We start from the raw sequence: 25,258 nt of genomic DNA, 5'->3' as shown, positions 1-25,258 counted from the left end.
CACTAAATACTGCATAAGCTGCAGCCTACAGTTGGTGGGGGGGGGGTCATTTTTATTCCATGAATTTAGTTCTGTGTGTTTTTCACTTTCCTTTGAGACTTCCTCTTTGACCTGTAGATTATTTAGAAATATGTTGTTTATTTTCCAATCATTTTGGAGATTTTTCCTGTCATCTTTCTGTTACCAATTTCTAGTTTGATTCTGTTATTGTCAGAGAACATTCTCTGTTTGATTTAAATTATTTTAAGTCTGTTTAGATTTTAGACATGCCACCAAGCATAAGCAACAACAACAAAAAAGATTAATTGGACATTCCTCCCTTTGGCCATTTCTAAGGGTAGGTCAACTAGCAACAAACTATCATAGTCTTCTTTCATCAGAGAATGTCCTTATTCCCCTTCAATCCTGAAGGATAATTTCGCCAGATATAGAATTCATAGTTGACAGTTCTTTTCTTTCAGCACTTGAAAAATGTGCCACTTCCTTCTGGCCCCTGTGTTTTCAGATACAAAATCTGCTGTCATTTAAATTAGTGGTCCTTAATAGACAGCAGGTTGTTTCTCTGGCTGTTTTTAAGATTTGTTTCACTTGTCTTCTGTTTTCAGAAGTTTGCACGTGTCTTAGTGTGAATTTGCTTAGGTTTATCCTTTTTGGGGTTCACTCAGCTTCTTGAGCCATTATTTCTTCAATACTTTTTCAGTCTATAGGGTTTTTTCTGTCTACTTCCAGTACTCCCATGCTACAAATGTTAGATTCTTTTGTTATTGTCCCACAGATCACTGGGACTCTGTTCATTTTCTTTCAGTCTGCTTTCTGTCTATTCTTCAGAAGGAGTAGATTCTATTGATCTGTTCAAGTTCATTGATTCTGTCTTTTACCACCTCCCTTTCACTATTGAGTCCATCTGTGAGTTGTTTTCGCATGTTACTGCATTTTTTCAGTTCTGTAATTTCCATTTGGTTCTTCTTCATGACTCTTATTTTTTGCTGAGGTTTTCTATTTTTTTGAAAGAATTCATAATTGACTATTGAGGTATTTTTTATGATGACTCATCTTGGAATTGGAGTCAGTTGATTGTCATTTCTCATTCGAATTGCGGTTTTCCTGGTTCTTGGTCTGATGAGTGATTTTTTGTTGTATCCTGGACATTGTTGTTATTGTGTTAGTAGACTTTCTCATACTAAATCTTCAGTTTTGGCAATGAGTTGCCCTGTTTTGGTTTAGCATGTAGGTGGATTCTGGCCTACTTTTGTGGGCTTTCGTTTCCATGCTCTTGTAGTTTCAGAGGCCTCCCCAAACAGAACCTATGTGATCATTGTATTGATTAGGATTACTCAATACATATAACAAATAATAATAACAAAAATAACAATAACTGGGGCTTGAACAAGTTAGAAGTTTGCTTTTTTCTCACACAAACATAAATATAAGGGGGTTTTTTATGGGCTGATTATGTCCCCCCAAAAAATTCAGATGTTGAGTTTTATACCTCAAAATGCAACTGTATCTGGAAATAGAGGCTCTTCTCCTTTTTTTTTGTTTTGAGGAAGATTAACCCTGGGCTAACATCTGCTGCCAATATTCCCCTCTTTTTGCTGAGGAAGACTGTCCCTGAGCTAACATCCGTGCCCATCTTCCTCTACTTTATATGTGGGATGCCTACCACAGCATGGTGTACCAAGTGGTGCCATGTCCACACCCAGGATCCAAACCAGTGAACCCCAAGCTGCCAAAGTAGAACGTGCGAACTTAATCACTGTGCCACTGGGCTGGACCCTGGAGATAGAGGCTTAGAGAGGTAAATAAGTTAAAATGAAGCCGTTAGGGTGGGCTTTAATCCTATCCAGTGGTGTCCTTATAAGAAGAGGAAGTTAGGACATACAGAGAGACACCAGGAATGTGTACACACAGAGAAAAGGCCATGTGGGGATACAGGGAGAAAATGGTCATCAGCAAGTCAAGGAGAGAGCCCTCAGGAGAAACCAACCATGCTGACACCTTGATTTTGGACTTCCAGCCTCCAGAATTGTAGGAAAATAAAAATAAGTTTCTGTTGTTTAATCTACCCAGTCTTTGGTATTTTACTATAGCAGCCCTAGCAAAGTAATAGAGGTTAGGGTGGCTCATGGTGTCAGAGACCCAGGCACCTTCCATGTGGCTGCTCTGTCATTATCAACACATGGTTAAGATCTCACAACCCAAGATGACTGCTTGAGCTCCAGCCATCACATCCACATTCTAGCCAGCAGGATGGAGGAATTGAAGAAGAGAAGAAGGCACATTCTGCCTTTTAAGGACATAATTTGGGAGTCACATATTACATTCCCACTTACATCCCAGTGGTCAAAACTTAGCTGTAAAGCTACGCCTAAAAGAGGCTAGGAAATGCAGGTCCAATCCTAGACAGCCGCATAACCAGAATTAGGGTGTTCATTTACTAAGGAAGAAGGTGAGAACAAACATCTGCCGTGGTCATGAAGAAGAAAATGGATAAATAAATGTGATATCCAAAGAATGGAATACCATGTAGCTATTTAAAAAAAAAATAAGATAGTTCTTGGGGCCAGCCCAGTGGCACAGAGGTTAAGTTTGTACATTCCACTTTGGTGGCCCAGGGTTTGCCAGGTTCAGATCCTGGGTGTGGACCTACACACCACTTGTCAAGCCATGTTGTGGCAGCATCCCACATATAAAGTAGAGGAAGATGGGCACGGATGTTAGCTGAGGGCCAGTCTTCCCCAGCCAAAAGGAGGAGGATTGGTGGAAGATGTTAGCTAAGGGCTAATCTTCCTCAAAAAGAAAAAAGAAAAAAAGATAGTTAAAGATAGTAAATTGATCGCATAACTTTATATACCCTATCCATGACCCCATGAAAATGATAACAAAGGAATAAAAAAACAAGAAGGACAAAAGAGGTGACATCAGTGGAAAAGAGGTCAACATACTTTGAGAAAACAGAAAGAGGTGGAGTGGTAACTCACCTGTAGAGGAAACTATGACTTAGGATGCAGTCAGAGGGGAATATCAGTGAGAAACGACCACTTGGCCCCAAACCCAGAGAGACTCAGGATTTGAAAGCCCCAAGTAGGAAAAAGGGTGATGGAGGGGAAAATAGAGAGGCAGGGAAAAAGTCTCTACAGAGGCAGGCCCCATCTTACATTCCCTTTCACCAAATGATGACAGGCAGTGCCTTCCCCTAACGGAAAAAAAATAGTCATAAATACAAAGAAAAGTAAAGGAAGTGTACAAGACGTGAAGCCCAACATCTGAATAAGGGTAGTTCTAGAAAGAAAAAAATGAGAAAATGGAGGGGACAGAATTAATTTAAAAATAGTACCAAAAAAGCTCCCAGAATTGAAAGGCGTAAAAAAGACATACACCAAGGCACGTCATGATGACTTCCAGTATCCCAGAGATAAAGAAAAGATTGCAAAAGTCTCAAGGGGAAGAAGGACATCACACTGACAGGGAAAAGTCAGAACAGCACTAGATTTCTCAAAACAACCGTAGAGCTCAGAAAACAATAGAGCAATAAGGTCAAAATTCTGAAAGAAAATAACCTAGAAATCTATACCCAGCCAAACTATCAGCCAGATGTGAGGGGGGAGTGAAGACATTGGAGACACACAGCCCTCCGAAAACCTCTTTCTCATGCACCCTCCCAAGAATTCACTGGAGGATGTGCTCCGATAGCAAAACAAGCAGGTAAATCTACGAAGGGAAAGATATGATGCTGAAAACAGGAGATCCAAATCAGAAAAGTGGTAAAGAGTGTTCCAGAAAGACTGCTGCACTGAAGACCTAGGGAACAATGAATCCAGACCGAAAAATGATGAAGGGCTCCAGGGGGGAGGCCTGCAGGAGAAAAGATAGAGTAGGAGATGGGGTGGATGATGCGATGGAGCATCTGAACACAATCAAAGCTGTGTGCATGGAAAATTATGCTAATAAAAACCGAAGTTACTCTTAACTCACGTGAGAACAGAAGCCACATAGCTGGCCCACAAAAGCTGGTCACACATGGTCCTCCATGCTCCCTTTTCTCTGCTGTGATGGCTTTGGGACCCACAGGTTAAAGATGGAGCAGCTACGAGACTAAAGGAGCTGAGTCCCTGAGTCATCACTAGATAGACACTCGTCAGGAACATCATTTTCAACTGTATGTGAGCGAGAAATAAACTTGCATTGAGTTAAGCCACTGAGATTTAGGAGTTGTCACGGGAGGTAGTGGCATCTTAACTTGGTCTCACACACACACTTCCATTTTGTTGACCTTAATTCTGAGTTGTTGCGAATATACTTTCTCTTTCTTTTGTCTCGGGTTTTTTTTTTTTTTTAAAGGTTTAACTGTTTGGAGTTTTTTGGGTTTTTTTTAAGATTGGCACCTGAGCTAACATCTGTTTCCAATCTTTTTTTTTTTCCTTCTTCTTTTTCTCCCCAAAGCCCCTCAGTACATAGTTGTATATTGTAGTTGTGGTCCTGCTGGTTGTGCTATGTGGGACGCTGCCTCAACGTGGCCTGACGAGTGGTGCCATGTCTGCAGCCAGGATTCAAACCAGAGAAACCCCAGGCCGCCAAAGCAGAACATGTGAACTTAACCACTGGGCCACAGGGCCAGCCCCTCTTTCCTCTTAGATTTTTTAAGATGACAACAAACTTAAGGCATTTGATCACTCTTATTTTACATATCTCTACTTTAGCATGTTCTCTGTTTGTCTCTTTTATTTGAACGTTTCTTCCAAGGGTTTCAATAAGGGTCTTTGTGTGAGAATATTTTTATAAGGCCCTCATCTTATGATAACAATTTGGCTAAATATAAAAAAGCCTAGGGGCTGGCCCCATGGCCGAGTGGTTAAGTTCGCGTGCTCCGCTGCAGGCGGCCCAGTGTTTCGTCAGTTCGAATCCTGGGCGCGGACATGGCACTGCTCATCAAACCACGCTGAGGCAGCGTCCCACATGCCACAACTAGAAGGACCCACAACTAAGAACATACAACTATGTACCGGGGGGCTTTGGAGAGAAAAAGGAAAAAAATAAAATCTTTAAATAAATAAATAAATAATAAAAAAGCCTAGGTTCAAAGTGATTTTCCTTCAGTTCCTTAAAACGTGCTATCATTTTCTTCTGTCCAGAGTTGTTTGAAAAAGTCCTATCTCCCTCACATCTCTTAATTACTGAGGTCAAGTAAACAAATGCAAAAATAATTAAAAGTCTAAAATACTTGAACAGCACAATTAATGAACTTGATCTAACGGGCATATATGAAAATCTACACTCAACAAACAGAAAATGAAGGTTCTTCCTAAGCACATATAGAACATTCACAAAAATTGATCGTGAACTAGGTCCTAAGGCAAGTTTCATTAAATTTCAAACAGTATCACACAGTCCACATTCAGTGACCATAAGGCAAATAAATTTAAAATCTATAACAAAAAGATGTTTTAAATCCCCATAGACTTGGAAATTTTATAGTGCACTTCAGATCAAACAATTTAAATTGAGTGGGCCGGTCCCGTGACTGAGTGGTTAAAGTTCCGCGCACTCGCTTCGGCAGCCTGGCTTCACCGACGGATCCCGGGCATGGACATACTCTACTCATTAGCCATGCCGTGGAGGCATCCCACATACAAAATAGAGGCATATTGGCACAGGTGTTAGCTCAGGGCTAGTCTTCCTCAAGCCAAAAAAGAAAAAGAGGAAGATTGCCGATGGACGTTAGCTCAGGGCGAATCTTCCTCACCAAAAGAAAAAAAATTTAAATTGAAAAACAAATAGAATTTTACATATGAAAACTTGTAAGACATGGCAAAACAACACTTAGAGGGAAAGTTATAGCTATAAAAGCTTATATTAGGAAAGAAGAAAGGCAGGAAAACAATGATTTAAGTGTCCAAATAAAGAAGTTTAAAAACCTAAAGAAGAACAGAATAAACCCAGAGACAAAAGAAAAGAGATGACAAAGAACAGACATCAATCTACATGCTAAATAGAAGCAGGGCAATTATCTCCTAAAACAGAACTTAAATATGATCAAGTCTACTTACATAATAACCAAAATGTCCAGGATGCAATTTAAAAAGTCACTAATCATACCAAGAAACAGGAAAATTACAATTTAAATGAGAAAAACATCAACCAACTTTAATTCCAAGATAAATTAGATGTTGGAATTATCTAACAAGGATTTTTAAGCCATTGTCATAAAAATGCTTCAATAACTAATTATGAATTATTTTGAAACAAGTAAAAAAACAGAATATCTCAGCAAAAAAATAGAAGTTATAAAGAAGAATCCAATGGAAATTATAGAACTGAAAAATACAGTAACCATTACAAAAACTCACTGATGGACTCAATAGAAAGATCGAAATGACAGGGTGGAATCAGTGAACTTGAAGACAGCTCAATAAATTTAACTCAGCCTGAACAACAGAGAGATACTAGACTGAAAGAAAATAAGGAGAGCCACAGGGATCTGTGGGACAATAACAAAAAATCTAATGTTAATATCATTGCCGTATTGGAAGTAAAGGAAGAAAGAACATGGACTGAAAAAATATTTGAAGAAATAATGGCTCAAGAAGCTGAGCGAATCGAGAACACAATAAACCCAAACAAATCCACACTAAGACTTCTAAAAACTGAAGCAAACTTCTGAAAATTAAACACAAGGAAAACAAATCTTTAAAAAACAGCTGGAGAAACAAGGAACACTAATTTGAATGAGAGTAGATTTTATAGGTGAAAGCACGGAGGCCAGAAGGAAGTGGCACAACATTTTTCAAGTGTTGAAAGAAAAGAACTGCTAATCATGAATCCTATATCTGGCAGAACCATCCTCCAGGAATAAAGGGGAAATAAAGACATTCTCAAATGAAGGAAAACTAAGGGAATTTATTGCTACCCTTAAAAAAGAACGGGTAGAGGAAGCCCACCAACAGAAAGAAAATGATAACAGAAGGCTGGGGCCTCCAGAAGGGAAAGGAGAACAACAGAATGGGTAAAAATAGAGGTAAACATAATATACTATCCTTGATCTCATGAGTTTCTTTAACCACATTTTATCATTGAAACAAGAATTATAATACCATCTAATGTGGTGCTCAATGTATGTAGAGGAAAATTCTTTTGTTTTTTAAGCTGCAGTACGTGGTTGTGCATCCTAGTTGTTAGTTTCTGTTCTCCATGTGAGCTGCCACCACACTATGACAAGTGACAGATGGGTGCTGTGGTTCCATGACTGGGAAATGAACCAGGGCTGTGGCTGTGTTATAACCAGAGTCTCACCCACACCTGATTTAAATGATGAGATTTTTGAATTTTTGAGCAGATAAGATTCAGAGGAGATTTTGAACTTTGAATTGACGCTGTAATGGGTTGAGACTTGGGGGGATGTGGAGATAGGGTGAGTGCATTTCACATGTGGGACAGCCATGGATCTTTACGGGTTAGAGGATAGACTACGGTAGGCAGAATAACGTCCTCCCAAAAATGCCCACATCCTAATTCCTGGAACCTGTGAATATACCACATTACATGGCGAAGGAGAATTAAGGTAACTGATGGAATTAAGGTTGCTAATCAACTGACCTTGAAAAAGGGAGATTATTCTGGATTATCCGGGTGGGCCCAGTGTTATCATGAGGCCTTAAATGTGGAAGAAAGAGGCAGAAGAGTCAAAGTCAGAGTGAGTCAATGTAAGAAAAACTTCACCCATTGTTGCTGGCTTTGAAGATTGAGGGAGAATGCAAGTCAGGGAACGTAGGCAGCCTCTAGAACTCGGAAAAGGCAAGAAAATGGACCCACCCCTAGAGCCTCCAGAAAGGAATGCAGTCCTGCCAGCACCTTGATTTTAGCCCAGTGAAACCCATGTCAGACTTCTGACCTCCAGAACTGTAAGATAATAAATTTCTGTGGTTACAAGCCACTATGTTTGTGGTAATTTGTTACAGCAGGAACAGGAAACTAATATAGACTTTATATCAGATGATATTCTTGTATTTATACTAAATTTCTTGGGTTTGATAATAGTATTGTGGATATATAGGAGAAAGTCCTGGTGCTGAGGAGATACATGCTGAAGTAGAGTGAAGTACTATGGCATCTGCAACTTTCAAATGATTCATTAAAAAAAATCGTATATACATATATAATGATTTTTAAATGTCTGTATGCACGTGCATGTATTTACATCTATGCACACAGAGTGCAAATGTGGCATTGGTAAATCAACATAAAAGATATATGAGAGTTCCCTATAATATTCTCGCAACTTTTCTCTTAGTTTGACCTTTTTTAATTGGGGCGATGGGGCCCTACATTTTAGAGGTACATACAGAATTATCTAAAAACAGTATTATATGATTTCTGATATTTAATCCAGTGGGTGGTTGAGCAGAAGGTGGATAGGTACAAGAAGGTTTGGCACGAGCTGCTATTTTTGAAGCTGTAGGTGGGTACACAGGGATTCACCATACCACTCTCTTTAGTAGAATGAACTGGAGTTCATTTGTATATGTTTGTATACAAACTCTCTTTGTATACATTTGAAACTTTGCATATGAAAAGTTTTTAAAGGAAAGAGAAAAGATACTCAGCCCAGAAGTTTTATCAGTGAGTTCTACAGAACTTTCAAGACAGATCATCTCAATCTTATACAAATTCTTCCATAGAATAGAAAAAGAGGGAATATTCCCCAACTCATTCTGAGGTTAGTATAACCTTGACATTGAAACCAGAACCAAAAAAAAGGTAGAAAAGAGGAAAATATCAGGCAAATCACACTCATGAACAGAGATGCGAAAATCCCAAACAAGGTATTAGCAAAGCAAATCCAGCAGTATATTAAAAAAGATGATACACCATGACTAAGTTTTGTTTGTTCCAGGAAAGCAAAGGTGATTTAACATTAGGAATCTATCAATGGAAGCGGATAGGAGCTTCTAGGGTGCTAACAATGTTTTGTTTCCTGATCTAGTTGCTAGATACATGTGTGTTCAATTTTTGAAAAGTCATCAGGCAATACACTTATGATTTGTGCATTTTTCTATATATAAGTAATATATCAATTTTTAAAGTTTTAAAAAAGCACATCATTTGCCACATTAACAAATTAAAGGACAAACTCATGACCATATCAATAGATGCATAAAAATCATATGATAATATTTGCATCAGTTTATATTTTTCAAATTATTACACTAGGGATAGAAGAGAACTTCTTTAATCTGCTAAAGAACACCTACCAATGTCTGCATTCCCTTGTTCATTGTAGCATTATTCACAATGGCCAAGATATGGAAACAACCTAAGTGTCCATCAATGGATGAATGAATAAAGACATAGTGTATACACACAATACAATATCAGCCATGAGAAAGAAGAAAATTCTGCCATTTGTGACAACATGGATGGACCTTGAGGGCATTATGCTAAGTGAAATTAGTCAGACAGAGAAAGACAAATACTGCATGATATCATTTATATGTGGAGTCTAAAAAAGCCAAACCCATAGAAACAGAGAGTAGAGTGGTGGTTACCAAGGGCTGGGGGTTGGAGGAAATGGTGAGATATTGATCAAAAAGATCCTAAATTTGGGGGCCAGCCCTGTGTCAGAGTGGTTAAAGTTCCTTGCATTCCGCCTTGGCGGCCCAGGTTCACAGTTCGGATCCCGGGCACAGACCTACCTATTCTACCCATCAGCTATGTTGTGGAGGCATCCAATACACAAAAGTGGAGGAAGATTGGCACAGATGTTAGCTCAGAGCTAATCTTCCTCAAGGAAAAAAAAAAGGAAGATTGGCAACAGATGTTAGCTCAGGGCTGGTCTTCCTCACCGAAAAAAAGATCCTAAATTTATAAGGAAGTGCAAAGTCCAAGAATGGCCAAGATTCTTCTGAAGATGAAGAACAAGTGAGGAGGGGGAGGAGTTGCTTTTTCAGACAGAAAGGTTTATTATAAAGCTATAAAAATTAAGACGGTATAGTGTTGGCAAAGGAATAGATAAATTAATCAATGGAAAAAATAGGGAGCCCAGAAACAGACTTATCCAAATATGGAACTTTGATATACGACCAAGATGCCATTGCAGATAAACAGGGAAAGAAAGAATTATTCAATAAAGGGGGCTGGGCAATTAGTTATCCATATGAAAATAGATCCCTACCTCAAAGATGCAGAAAAATCAATTCGAAATAAATTAAGAACTTAAATGTGAAGGGCCAAACTTAATTTCTTGGAGGGAATAAAGGAGAGCATCTTTTGGACTTGGGGGTAGAGAAGGATCTCTTAAGCAAGGCACAAGAAGAATCAACCCTAAGGAACCCCTACACATCAAGAAGAAAAAGAGACCCAAGAAAACCCATAGACATTTTACAAAAGAAGCACAGCCAATACACATAAGAAAAGAAGCTCAAGCTACTTAGTAAGCTCTAATTTGTAAGGCCCTTCATTTTAAAGGGGAGGAAACTGAGGCCCAGAAAAGGGGAGCGATTTGGTCAGGATCTCTAAATCACTGGCTGAACCCAGGCTGGAGCCCAGGTCTCCAGAGAAAGGGGGAGGAGAAAAAGAATATTCGGGTTCCTCCTAGTTGCTGGGCACGACATTGTCACTTTGCCAGAGACCCTCCTCCCCAACCCCCTGGTCACTTTACCAGGTACACTGTCCATTGCATGCCCCTCCCCTCCCCTCACCCCCACCACAGACATGTTTGGTCCTCACCATTCTTTCCACACCTCCACCACCCTCATGGACCACAGGACAAAACAGAAAGGCAACTCTGACTTTATTTGGTTATGTGAAGGGGTCTGGATGTTTGCTCGGTCCAGCTAGATCGTCACTTCCTGAAAGCAAGCAGGAGGCCTAAGAGGATGCCCCAGGCAGGACCCCGACTGGAGGGCTCTGCACCAGCAATCTGGGCCTTGTCTACAATGTTGAGGACCTCACTCACACTGATGCTCCCAATCTGGTTAAAATTTTCTAAAAGTTTGGCATGTTCACGAGCACAGCCCATGAGGAGGAATGTGGTATTGAGAAACCCTGTAAGGAAGAGAAAGAGTAGTCAGGGACACTTTCAAGACTCAAGGGCCCTGCCTCTCCTTCCAGACACCCCTCACAAAACAGGACACCTGCTCTCCCACCAAAGTCTTGGGCACCAGGCACCTTCCTCCTTCCTCCTGAGAATTCACTTGCCTGGTCCCCACAATCCCAGTCCCCTCTCCTGATCCCACCAGCCTCTCTCAGAGATGAGAAGGCACCAGGCAGTACCTGGCATAGAGTAGGTATTTGATAAAGAAAGTTTCTCTCCTCTCACCTGCCCGAAAGCTTAAGGTGGAACTGTAACACTTAGGGGCATTGTAGGGGCAAGAATCAGTGGTGACAAAATTTGGGAGGCAATCCTGAGAGTGCTCGCCCACACAAGTTGGGCAACTATGGGAAGCAAATGCTGTAGTCTTAGGAGCTTTGGCCTTGAGCTTCAACAAAGGATTCAAGTTGGTGAGGTTATTGCAGAGATACGTCCGGCAGACGCGGCTGTAGGAGGCAATGGACAATCCAGGTGGTGAAACGAGGTAGGAGACTTGCTTGGGGTAAGATGAGGCTGGGCTGCAGCCTTTAAAGCCCACAACTCCCCTTCTGTTCCCTGAAGAGCAGATTAGAGAGCTCTGATCAGTATCGCTGGCCACACCCAGAGTCCACCCTCCCACCCTCCGCCCTGCGCTTCCTGCTGGCTTTGCCCCATCACCAATTTTGCCTCTCCCGTGTTCACTCACTGCAGCTGCACAGGGTTCACATCCCCAGGTCTCCATATGTCTCTCCTCACTCCTCTCTCCCTTGTGTCCCACCCTTTTCTTCTCTCCCAGATTTCCCCCCTCCTCCTGGGATCTGCCCACTTCCATTCTGCTCTCTTACTCAGCCCACACCACAAACAGCTGGGTCCTGCCCCTCTCCTGCCAAGGCCTTGACATTATTCCCAAAGACATAATGGGATAAATATCTGGAACTCAAGTCCAGAGTCCCTGGGTGCTGGGAATGGAGCTGGGGGTCAGAAGAGCAAACAAAAAGAAATGGATCAGTCATTCTCCTTCACCTGTCTCGATGAGCACCAGTGTCTCCTCGCAGCCCTCGGCCAGTTTACACACTGCACTCCTCAACAGAAGCCATTTCCAGTGATTGAAATTAACAGCTCTGAAGAGTGAAGATGTTGCTTCATAGCACAAAAGAGCCCCAGCCCCTAAAAAGAGAACGCTCTTCCAGCCATCTGCCCTCACATTGCTTTCTCAGCCCCTGTACTGCCAACCAAGGGCTCAGCCTCCACAGATCCTGTCCCCTGAGGAACCCAGACATCCAGCCCTCCTTCTCCCAGTTATGTGAATCCCATCCCCCACCCTCCAGGGGTCCCAAAGCATCCAGCCCTACAGGACATACGAGGAAGAGTGGAGATGGCCCCCAGGACGCAGAGCAGTTGCACAGGGCTCAAATGCTGGGGTCCCATGGTCCTGTGTCTGGATCCTGGATGCTAGAGGTCAGTCTGGAACCAATTTCAATCTAGGTCTCAAGCGTGCTTCTCGTCAGTCCCTGAATTCTCTGTCCACCTGCCTCTGGGTCACTGTTTCTGGAGGAGAAAATTGATTATCAGTTTCTGCAACAAAGGCCCTCTGAGACCTTCAGGGACACACATCTTTCCATCTCCATAGTCTCTTCTCCAACCTCACTTGAACCCACCACATTAGCTTCTCAGCTCATGACTCTCACTCCCCTGCTTAAGTCCTCCCATTGGACATGGTGCTAAGCAGAGGATCGTGGCTTATTCAAAGGATCACTATTACACAGGCTGTTTTCCAGCCAGAGACAATGAGATGAGAACAACACACGTGTGTGTGGAAGTTAACTGACATATTACTAAATAATAACCCTTGGTTCAAAAAGGAAATTAAAAAGTACTTAGAACTGAATAACAATGAACATACTACATCACACACACAAGTGCGTGTAAAATCTGGTGAAAACCAAATAAGGTCTGCAGTGTAGTTAAGAGTATTATACCAATGTCAATTTCCTGCTTATATGCTCCAGTTATATAAGACGGCCTCATGGGGAAGCTGGAGGAAGGTTTTAAGGGACTCTATACAATTTTTGCAACTTCCTGTGGGCCAATAATCATTTCAAAATCAAAAGTTTTTTTAAAGCTACACATCAAAATTTGGGACACAACTAAAGCAATATTTAAAAGTAAATTTATACTTTAAATACACTTATCAGTGTACAATGAAACAAGAAGCATTAAAAAATATGTTCATGAATTAACTCAAGAAGTTGTATAAAGAGCAGCAAAGCATTTCCTCCCCCCCCCCCAAAAAAAAAGGATAGGAAGAAAGACGATGGCAGAAATCAATAAAATAGAAAACAACAACGAAAAATTATTACAAAAAACTAACATTCATTCTTTGACAAGATTAACAAGATAACTCTCTAGCAAATATAATGAAGAGAAAAAAGAGAAGATGCAAATAAAATACAGAATGAAAAACAGAAAGTAACAGACACATCCGATATTTTTAAAATAATAAAAGCATCATTAACAATTCTACATTTATAAATTTGAAAACTCAGATGAAATGGATAAATTTCTAGAAAAACATGAAATGCCAAAATTGTCATAAAAAGAGTACACACAATGCCTTAAACCAACGAGAAGGGCCAAGGATCTCTGGCAAATGGACAAGAAAAAGAGAGCAACCCCAGCGGGAAAATGGACCAGCCATATGAAGAGGCAATTCTCAGAAGAGCAAACCAGAAAGGCTAACAAACATGTGAAGAGACGCTCAAGCTCAACAATAATCAGAGAAATGCAATCTACCAAACTGTACATCTATCAGACTGGCAAAATATCAGAAAGCTGGAAAAAGACAAGCATTGGCAGAAACGCGGGGATACAGGGACCCTTGTGCAATGCTGCTCATGGGGTGGTTGGTGGTGGTAGAGGTGAGGGTGGGGAAACAGGGTCCTCTTCTGGACCCTGAGGAACAGAGGAGTTGAGAGTTCTGATGAGTGTCTCAGGCCCACAGCAGTGTTGCAGGAAAGAGTCTTGCAATACTTAGTCAAATTAGGTTTACAGATACCCTCTTCTGGTATATCCTAGTACATATTACAGGGATTTTCACCTTCATCTACAGGGGAATATGTACAAGGACGCAGCATTATCGTGCTGATGTAGAGCTGAAGGCAATGTGAGTGTCCCTCCCTGAGACTTAAAGAACATGAAACACCAGGGATGCACACCACTGAATATCACGTGGCAGTCAGAAGCAATTAATTAGATGTACACACAACGTGTACACGGATGGATTGTAAAAGCACAGTGCTGATCATTTTAATAGTAACACAATATCACTTGCATAAACTAAAACCTCATGCACGTAAAACACTGCACATCTTGCAAGAACATACACAAATCGAAAGATGCGCATTAGCCACCTGAAATGAATGCCTACAGGATGGTTAAGGAACGCAAGTGGGGAATGGGGGTTCCTGGAAATAACTAAAACAATGTAGGTAGTACAAAGTTTATAGGCTTTGGAATCTTTACCCCTCCACTTACTAGCTGTGTGATCTCGTGCAATTTGTTGAATTCGTTTACAAAGTGGATTAATGATACATTTCCTAGGAAGATTGTTGAAAACTAATAAGACTATCAATATAAAGTGCCAGGCAAATGCTAAGCTCTCCATAGACATTGGTTTCCCTGTGTCTGTCTCTCCACTCTAGTAAGAATCAAGTTCAACCTCTTTAGTAGGCATTCAAGCCCCCCCACACACACACCCCAAGCCCCCTACACTGGTCCCAACCAACCTTTCCAGCTTGGTCTAGTACTGCTTCCCTGCACAGCAGTACAGCTAGAGGTCACTTCTGCCACCTGTTTCAGTTCAGAATGCTGGACACACAGGCTCTGTAACCCAGAAATCTGTGACAAACAGGTGCCAAGACCTACAGAAAAGATGGCACAGAGGGAGGGGAAATGAAGGCTGACAAAGATCCTACAAAGGGGTTGAGCCAATCAGGGGAGATAGCACATACCAGCCTGTAATGCAAAACAACAGGACCCAACAATCCGAGCAGAAGCGAGGACGCAACCAGAAAAGGCTGCAATGAAATTCTCAAGGGGGAAAGGATGGAGTTGGGGTTGGAGGGAACGCTATCCCTACAAAAAAGAAACCATACAGAGAAGGAGGAGCAAACTGACGGAATGGAAACTTGCAGGGAGACAGACAACTAGCCGAGAGAGCACAATCAGAGCGACAGAAAAATGAGGAGCGGGGCACAAAGACGGGGCTCCCACGGTTTGAAAGAGGAGAAGATCTCAGAGGGTGAAAGAGAGAAAGGGGAACAACACAGAGTGGATGGATGGGGAGGAAAACCCTGAGATGGTCCAATAGGGATACACAGAGAAGGCGATAATTACAGCAAGGAGCCCGAGAATTGGGGAAAATCCGGAGAGATGAACACAGAGGGTGAAAAGACAGAAAAACTAGAGGCGTCTCAGCAAGCAAAGAAGGGCGGGAATGGGATTAGGCTATAAGGGAATGAGGCACCGGGAGAAAGGGGGTCCAAAAATCAGCAGGATGGACAAGCAGAGAGACTCGGGCAGAACCGGAAAATAGAGGTTGGGAAAATTGGCACAGACACGGAGGAGAGAGACACAGGAAACAGACACAACCTGAGAAGGTGAGACTCAGGAAGGAAACAGGAAAATCACAGGGTGGGGAACGCATAAAAGGAGAAGGGTAGATCGGGAGTTGGGGCACTGGGAGACAAGTGAGAGAAAACACCAGCGTCCACACAGCAAAGAGGAGCCCCGAGCAAAGTCCACGCCAAGAGCGCAAAACGCACACCCGCGCAGCGCAGGCCAGAGAGCGAGACTGCGCGTGCGCAGGCAGGTCCAGGTCAACGCCTGGGGGCAGGGCCGGGCTGATAGGCAGGGCCAGCCTCGTCCTGGAAGCAGTACTCGACGCCCCATTGGCCACCTCCCCCAGAAAGGGAAGAACTATCTGGAAAGGCAAGCCACAGGGAGAGGACGAAGGAGCGCGAGACTCAATTCGAGGCGCTATTGGCTGGCTTGATAGTCCAGCGCGAGAAGAAGCAGGCCAAGGGCAAGGGGCGGGCCATCAGTGCAGGATCTTGAAGCACATTGGTCGCTTGCCTCCGCGGTAGGAGGTGGCGCTTGAAGCTCATTGGTCCTTGTGAGAAGGGGCGGGAAAACCGGCGTGAGCGCGGCCGTTCCTCACACGACTGCTCCGCCGGTCCTTTCGGCTCCATCCGACTGAGTCTGTCTCCTCGAGGCTGTGGTAACCGCTGGCTGACGACCCCGCCCCTCCCTGTCCCTTCTTCTCCTTTGCTCTTGCGCTGGACCGACCCCCGCCCCCAGGGATCCCACCCCACCCCTCCCCAGCCTACCCGTCACGCTCTTCGCGCCCCTCCTCTCCCCTCCCCCACCCTGCCGGGCCCTCCGCGCGCTCCTTGGGCCCTGCCCCCTCCCGGGCCAGCAGCCCAGTGTGTGGGGGGCCACCTGCTGAGAGGGGTGCACAGGAGGAACAGCCGCATGGGGAGGAGGTGGTGCCCTGCAGGGAGGTGGGATGGCAGCTGTGGAGAGCAATGGTTGGGAGAGGGCAAAGCGCCTGAACTCTGGGCGCAGCATCTGCACGGGTCTGCCTCCAAGTGCGGAGGGCATGTGGGTGCAAGAGGAGTCCGTGCCGTGAGGAGAGGGCTTCTGGCCTAGATCACGCACGGCGTGGCACACGGCAGCGGCTCAGTAAACATTTGTTGAGTGATGGAAATCATTATTGAATGTGGGACGAGAAAGCCATGAGAATAATGTAATTATTGGGGGACAAGAGGGAAATTGAATTGTAGGGCATCCCGGAGGGTCAGAATTGAAAGGGAAGCATAAAAATACTCGTAGGAGTCGGACAGATGCGGGAGGGAAGGATGATAATTGTTGAGGAGGATGCCAGGAAAAACTGTTGGGATGGGGTGTTTGTGGAAAGGGGGTGTAGGAATGGTTGAAGGGGACGTGAGAGTGCACGGGTGTGCCTGAAACTGGGATTTGTGCAGGGGATGCAGGTGAGCCAGAGAGCAATGTTTGGATTGAAGGAATGCATAAGAAGGGAAAGAGGAGAGGGCTTCTTGAGACGCGGGTGCACCTGGGAAGGAGGATGCCTGAGGAAGGCAGTGGGGTGAAGAAGGGAGAAAGCCAGGGGAGAAGGGAGGCTGAGAGCTGAGCCCAGAGGTGGGCGGGATGGAGGACCACCTCCCACGTGGCCTCCCAGAGGCAGGAGGGCTGGTCAGCAGAAGGCCACACGGCCATCCTGACCCTCCATTCCTGCCCCTAGATCCATGGAACCCAATAAAATGCCTGCTGTCCACCATTGCTCCTCAGACTCTGCCACAGGGGGTGAGACCGGAGCCCCCCAGGGCACAGAGCTTATCCCCAGGAGAGCTATCAGTCGCTCTCCAACCTGTGCCCGCTGCCGCAACCATGGTGTCACTGCCCACCTGAAAGGCCACAAGCGCCTCTGCCTCTTTCAGGCTTGCGAGTGTCGCAAATGTGTCCTCATCTTGTGAGTATGAGATTCAGGGGAGGGAGAAGGATGGGCCTCACCTAAAGGGTGGCTGACTTTTGACTCATAACCCCCGTTGCAGGGAGCGCCGAAGGGTCATGGCTGCCCAGGTGGCCTTGCGTAGGCAGCAGGAGGCACAGCTAAAGAGGCACCTGGCTCAAGGACTGATGGGGAGAGGGGCAGCCCCTCCCAAAGCTCCCAGCCATGTCAAGAAGGGAGCCACTCGACCAGGGGTCTCCCGTGAGTGTCTCTGGCCAGCGATGGGGCAGGGATTTAGGTAGAGAAAGGATAAGTAAGGAAAAGAGTCCCAGTCCTGCTACTGAATTGCTGTGTGACCTTGGGCAAGGTATTCTACTCTCTGGGCCTCAGCCTCCTCAACTTTAGAATGTGATCAAGTATTGGGAGGATGCAGTGAGATCTGTGGGTAGCAAGGGGCCAGGGGGAGATAAGAACTCAGTTTGGGGTTGGAGTGGGATGGGGGTCGAGAAAGGGCTCATGAAAGCTCTCCCTGGTCCCTCACAGCTGGAAAGGAGAACATAGCATCCCAGCCTGAGAGCCCCCATGGGGCAGTCCCACAGGCACTGACACCTCCTGGGAAGGTAAGGAGAGCCTGGGCCCTGATATAGTGACTCATATCCTAGCTCCCACCCAGACCCCTTTCTCCATGCCCTCGACACCTGCATTCTAGGTCCAGCCCTGCTTGCTATATCATCTTGGGCAAATCACTTCTCTTCTATAAGCAAAATGAGGGATTGGGGTGTTACAGCCTTCCAGGCTTTGAATTTTGGGGATCCTATCCCTATCCTAGAACACACCCATTCCTTCACCAGCCTTGTACCTGACTCCAACCTGTGCTCTCTGCCTTTGCAGAATTCCCAAGGACCTCCGCTGCTCAGCCGTCCCCCAGAAGCCTTGCCTTTGCCCTGGACTCCGGTGCATCTAGGCCCTAGGGCCCCTGGACACTGGCTGCCTCCAGGCCTTTCCATGCCACCCCCAATGGTGTGTCGCTTGCTATGCCAAGAACCTGCAGTCCCTCTGCATCCCTTCCCTGGTAAGATGAATTCAACATTCATTCAACAGATATTTCAATGCCTGTGTATCATTGTAACAGAAAGAGAAGAGGAAGAAGATACAGGGTAGGAAGATGGACAATGGAAGCCATGACCTCTGACCCCTATACACTCTGCATTCTCTTACCCTCATTAGGCTTTGACCCTGGCACCTCCATCCGCCTGCCCACTCTTGGACCCCTCCCAACCTGCCCAGGATCTCGCCCGATACTGATGGCTCATCTTTCTGGAGAATCCCAAGGGCCCTCTGCCCTGCCCCACACGTGAGTAGGGAGAGAAGGATATGTGTTTATCATGTGCCTAGTCTTGTGCTGGACACCATACTAGAGGATAAAGAAGGAAAATCTCAGACTAATAGGTCAGGCAGAGCTCTCCTAGCTCTGCCATTGCCTAGCTGTGAACTTTTGTACAAGTATCTTTACCTCTTTGAGCCTGATTTTCAATCAGAAAATTAGAGACGCTATTACCTACCTCTCAGGTTGTCACAAGAATTAGCAATAATGTATGGAGTACACCTAGCACAGGCCCTGGCCTTGAACAGGTAGTGGCTATTAAATCCACTTAAAGATGGAGTCAAATTGCCTGTAAAATTGGGTGTATGAGGGTGGCAGCCTCAGAGGCCAAGGAGAGCGGCTAGAGGCCATTACAGAAAGCTTTCTAAAGGTGGGCCAAGCTGCTCCTCAAGTTCCATGGGGATTGGGGAGCTGGGGGGAGGGAAACCAGACTCTGGTAGGACAGGAACAGTCATCCCATCCCCCCTAGATGTTTTATCAGTTTTAAAAAACTGACACCAATGATTTCCCATCATCCTCACAGTGGCCCTAGGAGGAAGAAGCTGGCAGGGATTTTCATTTTACAGAAAACAAAGGATGCCAAGACAGGGGAAGGACTTGCCCAAGGCCACACAGCCTAATGACCCAGCAGGCACTCAGATTCCCAGATCAGAATATAGCAAAATCTTACCCCTCTTTCCACGTGTACGTGTCTGTCCATGTGTTTAATCTCCCTGACATCTTGTCTCCTTATTTCCAGATGCTCAACTCTGATACTCCAGCCCTGTGGCACCCTAGACCCTCTTCTGCTGCAACCACAGGTCCTGGGAAAAAAGTGGGATCCGGGGCCCTGGGAGGAAGTTGAGCCCAGGGAAGGGAAGGGTAGGGGATAGTGAAGGAACCAGGAGCTGAGGGAGCACTTGAAGGGTGGGCAGAAGTGGGGGTTCCCAGTCTACTTCTCTCCCTTTCCTCTGCAGGCCCCCGGAGCCTCTCGCCTGACATGGACCTCTGCCCCCTCAGAGCGGCAGCTGCAGCGGGAGGCAGCTGAGGCTCTTGTGGGGCTGAAAGATTCGTCCCAGGCTCCCCGCCTGACCCCTTCTGTCTCCCCCAACCCTGCCTGGATCTCCCTGCTCCACCCTTGTGGCCCACCAGGTAACCTGTTCCCTGAAAGGAGAGGATGGGGTAGGGATGGTTGGGAAATGGAGATAGTGGAGTAAGCAGGGACTAACTAAGGAGATCAGGGGGCCAGCAGGTTGAACACCCTCCGGCCCAGGCCCCAAGCTTCTCAACCTAGCCCCTGGGATTGCAGTTGAGAGTTGTTCAGTGGGTCAGTTTTATCAGTTTTGTGCTCAAAAGCAAATGTCCAGTGCCCTCATGTCAAGGAAAGCTGGCCCGGAGATAGGTGGGGACTTGCCCAAGGACATATAGCAAGGCAGTGGCAGAGCCTGGTCTCCTGACTCCAGCCCAAGGCTCTCTCTCTGGACCCAAGCAGCATCTCTGCCTGCTGAAGTCTGGAGAGAGGCTGAAGAGGTAACAAGGGGCTGGCCTGGAAGGAGATCTGAAACTGCCTTCAAGGAGCTTCCATTCTACTTGGGGAACCTGGATGCCTTCACTAAGCTCAGTGACAAACCTGGAGAGAACTAGAGGAATCTTGAGGAATGCAAAACACCTATAGGGACAGAGAGGGAAGGCTGAGAATTCTCCTTTCCAAAATGGTGGATTGGGCATGGTGTGCGAGTGAGGATGCCGGCCTGGAGGAACTGCTGGAACAGGAGCTGAGGCTGCAGAGGCTTCTGATCGTGGAGGCCTGGCATGCCAGGCTTAGGGGTCCAGACCAGCAACTGTGCATGAAGGGAGCTAGGGAATGGCTCTGAGCTGGGCAGGGACATATTCAGAGACCCTGAGCTTTAGAAAGACAAGTAAGGTGGCTGTGATGGAGGGATTGGAGGAGGAAAGAGTGAAAGTGGGAGAATCAACAAGGAGGACTTGTTTGGTATAATCCAGGTGAACAAGGATAACACCTGGATTGGATGGGGTAAAAAGAGGGGGCTGCTCGGAGGGGAAATGGATGTGACCTGGTCCTGCCCCCTTCCTTCCTGCCTATAGCTCCTGCTGGAGGAAGAGGATTCCAGCCTGTTGGCGCCTCTCTCCGACCCAGCCCAGCCCCCTCCGTGGCTCTGCATATTGGGCGTCTGGGGTCCATCTCCCTCCTAAGCTAGAAGCCCAGAGGTAGAGGCCTCGCTGGGGCAGGGGGCAACAGCCTGCAGGCACTGAATATTTGGTATTTTGTTTATGGATTTATGCATCAAATTTAATATAGTACATGCTTTAGGCTTTTTTTAAGCTTTCAGGTGCTTAGGTAGGTGTTAGCTTTTGGTTCCTTTTGTAGCATGGGCATTTCCTTGGCCAAAGGTGGATATTCTCTTACCCCACCTTGCACCCTGGGACCTTTTTAAATCCCTAGCAAAGAGAAAGTTGTGCAGTTTAAGCTAACCAATATCTAAATAGGTTTTTGCATGAATTCATATTCCCGGTATTTATTTGGCATGTGATTCTGTACATACCTGTGCACTCATGTCTGTCTCTATGCAGGCGAAAACAGGAGAACATTTTCATTTTGTGTCTAGGTTTATGTGAGTAAGCAAGAAATAAACCTTTGTTGTTTTAAGCCACTGAGATTTGGGGATTGTTTGTTACTTCAGCCTAAACCTCGTCTATCCTGACTGACAAAAAGGACTTGTTCAATTCACTTCTCAAAGTGAAAATCAGTTATTTAATAACTACCACCAAAAAACCACAAACCTCGATTTCTTATTATGGCCAGATAAGAAAGAGTAGTGGAAGAAGATAGTTGGCAATTCACTGATTAAATAATTAAGTGCCTATTCTGTGCCAGGCATAGACAGTTTCCAGCTGTCCAGAGGGCCACAAATTGAAATGCCTACACGGCCAAGCAGATCATACAAATGAGTAAAGAAAGGGCAGATGAGCCCTGGAAAACTAAGAATGTGTGCCCTAACTAAGGGGCAGCCTCCCTTTGGCCATAGCATGTTGTTGCCAGGCAGGAATGTGGGCTCAGTATTGCTACATGCAACATGGCTAAGACTCTTCTACTCAGGGCTGACCAAAGGTCCCCAGTACACCAAGGCCATACAGCGGGGAAGAGTAAAAGAGAAAGTATAATTTGGTGTTAAAGATGGCATGAGGGGCCTGCCCAGTGGCACAGCAGTTAAGTTCGCATGTTCCGCTTCGGTGGCCCGGGGTTTGCAGGTTCAGATCCCGGGTGCAGACATGGCAGCACTTGGCAAGCCATGCTGTGGCAGGTGTCCCACATATAAAGTAGAGGAAGATGGGGGGCCGGCCCCGTGGCTGAGCGGTTAAGTTTGTGCGCTCTGCTTCAGCGGCCCAGGGTTTCGCCAGTTCAAATCCTGGGCACGGACATGGCACCACTCATCAAGCCATGCTGAGGCGGCAGCCCACATGCCACAACTAGAAGGGCCCACAACTAAAACTACACAACTGTGAACCGGGGGGCTTTGAGGAGAAAAAGGAAAAATAAAATCTTTAAAAAAAAAAAAAGTAGAGGAAGATGGGCATGGATGTTAGCTCAGGGCCAGTCTTCCTCAGCAAAAAAAGGAGGATTGGCAACAGATGTTAGCTCAGGGCTAAGCTTCCTCAAAAAAAAAAAAAAAGGATGGCATGAGAAAGGGGAGGAATAGAGAAATAAGGTGATGGAGACTGAGAAAAGGAGCTGGGAGCAGACCCATCTTTACAGGCCCTTCTCATTTCTCTGCAGCCCACCTCTCCTTCTTGCCAGACCTAGCAGGGCTTTTCACACCACTGGCTAGGCCTACTTTGCCTATCAAATATTAGGGCTGCCCCACTGGTGCCTGAGGGAGAGGGGCAGAAGCTCTGCAGAGGTCAGTCTTGGGGAAAAGGGTAGATTTAAGCATTGTTCATGCTCCTATGTCGCTGCCCCTTTGAGTGCAGAAACCTTTACCTGTGGTTGTGGGGAGCCAGTGTGCCCCTGGCCTCTGACCGGCCCTTGAAGATTACACGCCAGTGGACTATGAGCACTGTTTCATAGGCCACCCACTTTCCTATTTCCCATTGCAGTGCAAGGAAAGGTGTCGCCCGGGTCCAATAGGGTATTGAGTAAATCATCCCCCTTCTAAGCTTCCTGCATGTACCATCCTGATGTTCTGCAGAAATAACCAATGAGGTTCCAAATTTGAAGCACCATCCCTGATCCTTTCTCTCTAAACAAGACTCCTCCCCAACAGCCACCCAGGTTTTACTTCAGAAGCACATTCTACTCTTTGGGAATCCAAGCTCCTTTCACTTCAGCCCTATGTGAACCTGGTCCACTCCTGACCACACTCCTCGTCCAAAGTAGAACTGACAACATACTCCCCATCCCCATCCAGTTTCTACTCAGGCCCTCATTGCCTCACCCTTGTGGGCCCCATTCTGCACACCTGCCCCATTGTGTAACTGGCTCTGCAGCCCCCAACGTATGTTCGCATAGACACAGTCCTATAACCCACGCCCTGCATAGACCCTCATGAGATCCTGAGCTCTTCCCAAAAGCAAGATTCATCCTTTTAATCTGACTTAAAATAACGTCTCTGATAAGCCCCTTAGGCAGTTTCCTACACTCCTTAGGGGCCCTTGGCCTCTATTTCACAGGCCTGGTCACCCTGAGCTGTGCCTATCTCTGTCCAGCTGTGTCTCCCCCTCTAAGAATAAGTACTCTCAGGGGTCAAGGACTGCATTCAATTCCTCTCTGGGGATTCAGAGTAAATGACTAAGTAAACACGTCCTGTCTGATTCCTTAGCAATTGTTTTTTGCCTACAAAGTGAATGCATTCTAATGCTGCCTCTCTCCTCATCACAACATGAACAACTTCCTGCCCTCAAACCGTTTGGGTTTTTTTAACAGAGTTTTAGGTTCACAGCAAAATTGAGTGGAAAGCAAGAGTTCCCATAGTTTCCCTACCCCCACACAAACACAGCCCCCCCCCCCCACTATCAACATCACCCACCTAAATGTGCATTTGCGACAGTTGATGAACCTACATTGACACATCCTTATCACTCAAAGTCCATAGTTTACATAGTTTGCATAATTTACATTACATTCACGCTTGGTATTGTACATTTTATGGGTTTGGACAAATGTATAATGACATGTATTCACCATTATAGTATCACAAAGAATAGTTTCACTGCCCTAAAATTTCTCTTGTGTTCCACTTTTTCATCTCTTCTCCCCTCCCCAACACCTGGCAACCACCGATCTTTTCATTGTTTCCATAGTTTTGCTTTTTTCCAGACTGTCATATAGTTGGAATTATACAGTATGCCTTTTCAGTTTGGCTTCTTTCACTTAGTAATATGCATCTAGGTTTCCTCCATGTCTTTTCACGGCCTGATAACTCCTTTCTTTTTAGCACTGAATAGCATTCCATTGTCTGGATGTACCATAGTCTCAAACCATTTTTAAAGTTTCTGTTGATAAAGTTATTGAAAAAGGTTGAGCAGTCATTAGTTGTGGATTCAAATCCCAGCTCAGGCTTTAACCTTACCTGACCTTGGTCAAGTAACTTGACTCTCTAAGCCTCAGTTGCCTGGTCGGAAACCACCCCACAGAGTTCTTAAGATTATGCACCTGTAAAAACTGACACCTAGAGAAATTAACAGCAAGGACCCAGTGCTGAGAAACCATGTTATCTAAAATCATATACTGTCAGAAGCGTTGTTCTTTGAAATGATAGCAATAGCGAGAAGGGGACATCTCACTCTTGCTCTGAGTTACTTTGACCCAGGCAGTCATGATTTCCAATCCAAGTGCAGAGCTTTAGAAGAGGGCTTTCTGGAGATAACATTGCACATTTATCTTAACCCTGTAATTTCCAAGGACACAGGACCCTGGGTCTGCTTCTCAGCCCGGGCATGATGTTGACTCCATTACATAGGGTCTGCTTTGCCTTGAGCCCATCAAAACTTTGCTTACTATAAACCTTACCTAAGCTTCATCCTTCCCCACATCCTATATTAATCCTGTCTCTTCCTGTTTGGTGAGGCACTATGCAGTTCCTCTGGAGAGCTTTTTCTTTTTAAATATTTAGTTAATTGACTGAAGTGAATTAAGCTTAAATGATTCAGCACTGATATTAGAAATGTACATCAGAAATGTATAAAAGGTGACTATTAGTTACCAAAGTATATGGACATTTACAGTTACACATGCATACAAATACATATTCAAACACACATATGTTGATTCTGGAGGAAAAAA

The 25,258-nt window shown here is 45.2% G+C and overlaps 2 protein-coding genes across 4 annotated transcripts; one reads left to right on the top strand and one right to left on the bottom strand.

Moving 5' to 3' along the window:
* Window positions 1-10,769: 10,769 nt before the first annotated feature.
* Window positions 10,770-16,106, bottom strand: LYPD4 (LY6/PLAUR domain containing 4). Of its 2 annotated transcripts, none has more exons than XM_008539479.2 (6): window positions 15,076-16,106; window positions 14,851-14,985; window positions 12,427-12,613; window positions 12,089-12,232; window positions 11,315-11,641; window positions 10,770-11,040 (listed from the first exon to the last, which is right to left on the bottom strand). In XM_008539479.2, exons 3-6 carry the CDS (start codon window positions 12,491-12,493, stop codon window positions 10,838-10,840), a joined length of 741 nt encoding a protein of 246 aa, XP_008537701.1. In that variant the 5' UTR covers window positions 12,494-12,613; window positions 14,851-14,985; window positions 15,076-16,106; the 3' UTR covers window positions 10,770-10,837. The 2 variants fall into 2 exon arrangements, with proteins under 2 accessions (XP_008537701.1, XP_008537702.1); XM_008539480.2 differs by having other exon boundaries at window positions 14,851-14,947; window positions 15,076-16,080.
* Window positions 16,107-16,162: 56 nt separating this feature from the next.
* DMRTC2 (DMRT like family C2) lies at window positions 16,163-21,635 on the top strand. Of its 2 annotated transcripts, none has more exons than XM_070557990.1 (9): window positions 16,163-16,343; window positions 17,388-17,615; window positions 17,698-17,855; window positions 18,138-18,214; window positions 18,486-18,666; window positions 18,822-18,948; window positions 19,718-19,778; window positions 19,935-20,109; window positions 21,064-21,635. In XM_070557990.1, exons 2-9 carry the CDS (start codon window positions 17,392-17,394, stop codon window positions 21,174-21,176), a joined length of 1,116 nt encoding a protein of 371 aa, XP_070414091.1. In that variant the 5' UTR covers window positions 16,163-16,343; window positions 17,388-17,391; the 3' UTR covers window positions 21,177-21,635. The 2 variants fall into 2 exon arrangements, with proteins under 2 accessions (XP_070414091.1, XP_008537704.2); XM_008539482.2 differs by having other exon boundaries at window positions 16,245-16,871.
* The last annotated feature ends 3,623 nt before the right edge of the window (window positions 21,636-25,258 follow it).

Source organism: Equus przewalskii, chromosome 9 (genome assembly GCF_037783145.1).
Source record: "Equus przewalskii isolate Varuska chromosome 9, EquPr2, whole genome shotgun sequence".
NCBI classification, from domain to species: Eukaryota; Metazoa; Chordata; class Mammalia; order Perissodactyla; family Equidae; genus Equus; species Equus przewalskii.
The sequence above is the reverse complement of the archived record's forward strand: the minus strand, read 5'-3'. Positions and strand labels throughout refer to the sequence as shown.